General features: G+C 39.8%; 1 protein-coding gene across 1 annotated transcript in view; it reads right to left on the bottom strand.

Annotated features, from left to right (window-relative positions):
* Nucleotides 1-3699, bottom strand: part of LOC106455989 (mucin-5AC-like) — a gene marked incomplete at its 3' end in the record, with an annotated part of 26252 nt that extends 22553 nt beyond the window's left edge. The window contains exons 1-3 of the mRNA XM_013907988.1: nt 3605-3699; nt 2218-2555; nt 158-1191 (exon numbers count right to left, since the gene is read on the bottom strand). Coding sequence (XP_013763442.1) covers nt 158-1191; nt 2218-2544 — 1361 coding nt within the window. The remainder of the gene's footprint in view (nt 1-157; nt 1192-2217; nt 2556-3604) is intronic.
* Between the last annotated feature and the right edge of the window lie 546 nt (nt 3700-4245).

Raw genomic sequence — 4245 nt, 5'->3', positions numbered from 1 at the left:
CTTGGTGCCGGTGGTATAGTGCGTAGTGCTGGGTGCACCAGAAGTGGTAGAGGGCAAGGTGCTGGGAGGGCCAGAGGTGGTTCCAGTGTTATAGTGAGTAGTGCTGAGAGTACCAGAAGTGGTGGAGAGCATGGTGCTAGGAGCGCCAGAAGTGGTTCCAGTGGTAGAGTGAGTAGGTTTGGGAGAGTCAGAGGTGGTGCCACTAGCAGGGTGAATAGTGCTGGGAGGGATAGTGGTGTTGGAGGGCGTGGTGCTGGGAGCCTCTGAGGTAGTGCCAGTGTTGGGAGGTGTGGTGCCAGTGGTGGTGCCAGTGGTATAGTGAGTTTTGCTGGGAGAAACAGACGTGGTGGAGAGCATGGTGCTGGGAGGGCCAGAGGTGGTTCCAGTTGCCGAGTGAGTAGCGCTTGGAGTGGTAGAGGTGGTGGAGGGCATTCTGCTGATAGGGCCAGTGTTGGTGCAGTTGGTATAGTAAGTTGTGCTGGGTGCACTAGAAGTGGTGGAGGGCATGGTGCTGGGTGGGCCAGAGGTGGTGGAGGGTGTGGTGCTGGGAGCCTCGAAAGTAGTGCCAGTTGCGGATAGTGTGGTGCTGGGAGGACCATAAGTGGTTGTACTTGACATGGCTGGTGGGCAGTTGCAGTTAGAGGAAAGTTCTGAGTAAACCTCAGTTACGGTTGTATGAAGAGGACATTGTGTTTCAGGAAATGCTTCAACTCCCAGAGTTCTTTGGAGTGCTTTCAAGTTCTGCGTCTGCAGATATTTTGGCCCATCAGCTGTGTTTTTGCCCCAGTGTGCACTTGCCAACCATTTCTTTTTACTGTGACTGTAGCAGCAGAATGCCGACCAGAGTACTGAAGGAATATTGATCTTTTTGTTCAGGATATTTCTGCTGCTGGGCTTTGCTCCAATCACTACAAAGCCTTCTATATTGCCATTATTGTTAATGCAATATTCATTCAACACACATTTAATGCATATCTCCATTTTATTCCAGCTTCCCTGGTTGAAGTTGTCTGTTTGCGGAACAATGTTAGTCAGGGTGAAAGTAGAGCTTTGTTCACTTTCAGTAGATCCATACGAGCTTGGAAATAAATGTCCTCTGTCAAACCCTTGTGTGTTTTTATAATCATCGTTCCCGGCCTGATTTTTCAAAGTAATATTCTTTGCTACTCTCATGTTGTCATTGTTTTCAAGCTGTAAAAATAAAAAGGGTGCATTAGTGATCTATGCCTGGTTGCTGTAACTTGTGGTAACAGAGTGTAAATACAATAAAATGACATCTTAATATAACGCTTTATTTAGAAATTGTTATTCAGTTATTTACAAAGTATAAAAATTATGTCAAAAACTTGTTATGTATGAATCTATTAGTGATGGGAAGTCCAGCCCTTTTCAAAGATTCGTCTCTTTGCCCAGCTCTCTTAAAAGAGCTGTCTCTTACAGCTCCCAAATGGCTCTTCATTTAGTGTAACTAAAAGCCACTGCCCATCATCTTAGCCAGCTCCTCATCAACACTTATTTGTTTGGCTGGGGTAATTTGTTTTGGAATAAATATTATTATTATTATTATTTTTGCTTCAGTTTCAGAAGGCCATGGTATACCTGCAAAAGGAAAGGCTCAGGTTTTTTTTGACCCCACTCTAATGGATGTTTTAATTTTAGAAATTCTCCATTAAAGATCACTATCACAGAAACGCAGCCAAATGGTGCTGCTTTTCCATTTTCACTCATTTCTCTGTGGGTTGCCATATTTTTTCAGTTTTCCCCAACAATACAAATCAGATCACCTGTCTCTTTGTCATTCTGAGTACCTGGACTCTACCACTACACTTCCTGTCTTCAGAGCATCTGCCCTCCTTCCTTTTTTGATATAGTGGCATAATCTAGTCTATCTTTGCATGTAATTGAGCACATGATTTGTAATTCACACATTGTGCAAACAATGCTCAATATTAAAGTGTCATGGAAACACGTTAAATGATAACACTGATTACTGAATAAGTAGACACTGTTGTTGGCAGCAATAGTAGCAGCCGTAGCGCTTTGGCGTCAGCCAGTGAAATGCTGTAGATGGTACTGTGGGTACGTGTTGATTCGTTATGATTATACTGGTGTTAGTAAATATATCTTATTTCAGGAATGTAGAAATATGGTATCATCATTTTTTATTTGAGTTTAAAATCACATATTACGATTGATGAGAATTACTATTACTGATACCTGTGGTTCAATCATCCAAATGCTGTTTGGTCTCTTGCCTCCCCCTCCTCTGTACTTTGCTGCAGAAAACACTGGAATCTTGTTGTGGGTGTCGTAGAGTGTCACAAATGTTCTGATGTCATTAAAAGTTTGGCAAATCATTCTGTATCTGTTCTGGTCCAGGATATCCCCTCCCTCCAAAATTCCCGGGATTCTTGGTGGAGTTTGCTGAAGAAAAAACTCATTACATTCTTCCACTGATGTCACCACTTTAGTTTCAGTGGGAATGATGGACAGATGGAGGAGAACAGCAAGGGGCAGAAGGTGCTCTACCTTCCTAAATATCATCCTCAAGCCCTCTGTCACCAGACAAGAGAAGAAATAAAGAATTATATTACATCTACTCTGATTTTCCATACATACCAGTCAAAAGTTAAGACACATCTTTTCATTAAATGTTATTTCTTTATTTTTACAACTTTCTACATTGTAGATAGATACTGAAGACATCAGGTATATGAAGCAAGACATATTGAATTATGTAGCAAAGAAAAAACTGAGAAATATCTCTAAATATGTCTTATAATTTCTCAAAGTAGCCACCATTTGCTTTGTTGACAGTGCTGCAAACACTTGGCCTTCTCTCAATGAGCTTCATGATGTAGTCACCTGAAATGGTTTTCAATTCACAGGTGTGCCTTGTCCGGGGTCATTTGTGGAATTTCTTGCCTTCTTAATGATGTTGGGGCCCTGAGTTTTGTTTTGCAGAAGTTAGGTTGGTACACAGCTGACAACCCTATTTGACAACTGTTAGAATTTATATTATGGCAAGAACCATCAGATAAGTAAAGAGAACTGCCAGTCCGTCATTACTTTAAGAACTGAAGGTCGGTCAGTCCAGAAAATTGCTAAAACTTTGAATGTGTGGCCTCGACGATCATCTGAGCTAAACCCAGTCAAGATGGTTTGGGATGAGATGGACCGCAGAGTGAAGGCAAAAGGACCAACAAGTGCTCAGCATCTCTGGGAACTCCTACAAGAAAACCATTTCAAGTGACTACCTCATGAAGCTCATCAAGAGAATGCCAAGAGTGTGCAAAGCAATGGGTGGCTATTTATATATACATATATATGTATATGTATATATGCATATACATATGTTAAAATACAGGATGCTCACATTAAAAACGACCAAAATTTCAAATGTATTAAAAATTACTTTTTTCTTTGTCAACTTACATTTAGCTTTAGAAAGTGCTTAATGATATTGTTAAAGCATGCTATTTGTGTTGGAAGCCTTTTGTGTTTGCAAAAACAAACATGAACATTGTTCTGTTTTGTCACTTCTCCAAATTTATCAGCACTCAAATTCCAAATACAAAATTTAAAAAAAAAAAGAAATTCTTACTGTCTTTCGTCTCCTGAAAACCAGCTACATTGGTGTCCTTATAGGTCCATACAATGGTACAAACAAGACAGTCAGTAAGGCACAAGACTGCTGTCCTCAAATATGAACTGATCACAATGAGGAAGTTTAATTTTTGCATCCAATAGACCGCCAATGTGGACTTCCACAGCACATTTCTCAGTAACCACTTTCAGACTGGCTGCAGGTTTCATTTGATCTCTTTTTATAATACAAAATGTATTTCTTAAAAACCATTGTGTTATTTTATTAATTAAAGTATAATTTCATATTAACCATAAATCATTGATAAGGTATCAATTCATGAAACTTCAGCTAAAAATTGTTACCGCACATTTTTAAAAATGTATTTCTTAATTAGCATCAAACTATATACAAGAGAGAGAGGGTACTGGCGTCCTATTGAGTACACTTAGCAAAGTAAAATTTATGGGCTCCTGATTATGATGAGCTTCATTTGTCTGGAAAATATATATATAAAATGCAGCTCGAGGTCATAGTATTTAAAGTATGTGCTGGACCTGCAGACTTCAGAATGCACTTAAACACTGGCTGTGTGATCTGAAGGATTGAGATGATCCTTAAGCATTTAGCGTTTAATGTGATGAGCAGCATTTAAAATG

This window comes from Pundamilia nyererei, unplaced genomic scaffold (assembly GCF_000239375.1).
Source record: "Pundamilia nyererei isolate P.nyererei 1_Seehausen unplaced genomic scaffold, PunNye1.0 scaffold00733, whole genome shotgun sequence".
NCBI classification, from domain to species: Eukaryota; Metazoa; Chordata; class Actinopteri; order Cichliformes; family Cichlidae; genus Pundamilia; species Pundamilia nyererei.
The sequence above is the reverse complement of the archived record's forward strand: the minus strand, read 5'-3'. Positions and strand labels throughout refer to the sequence as shown.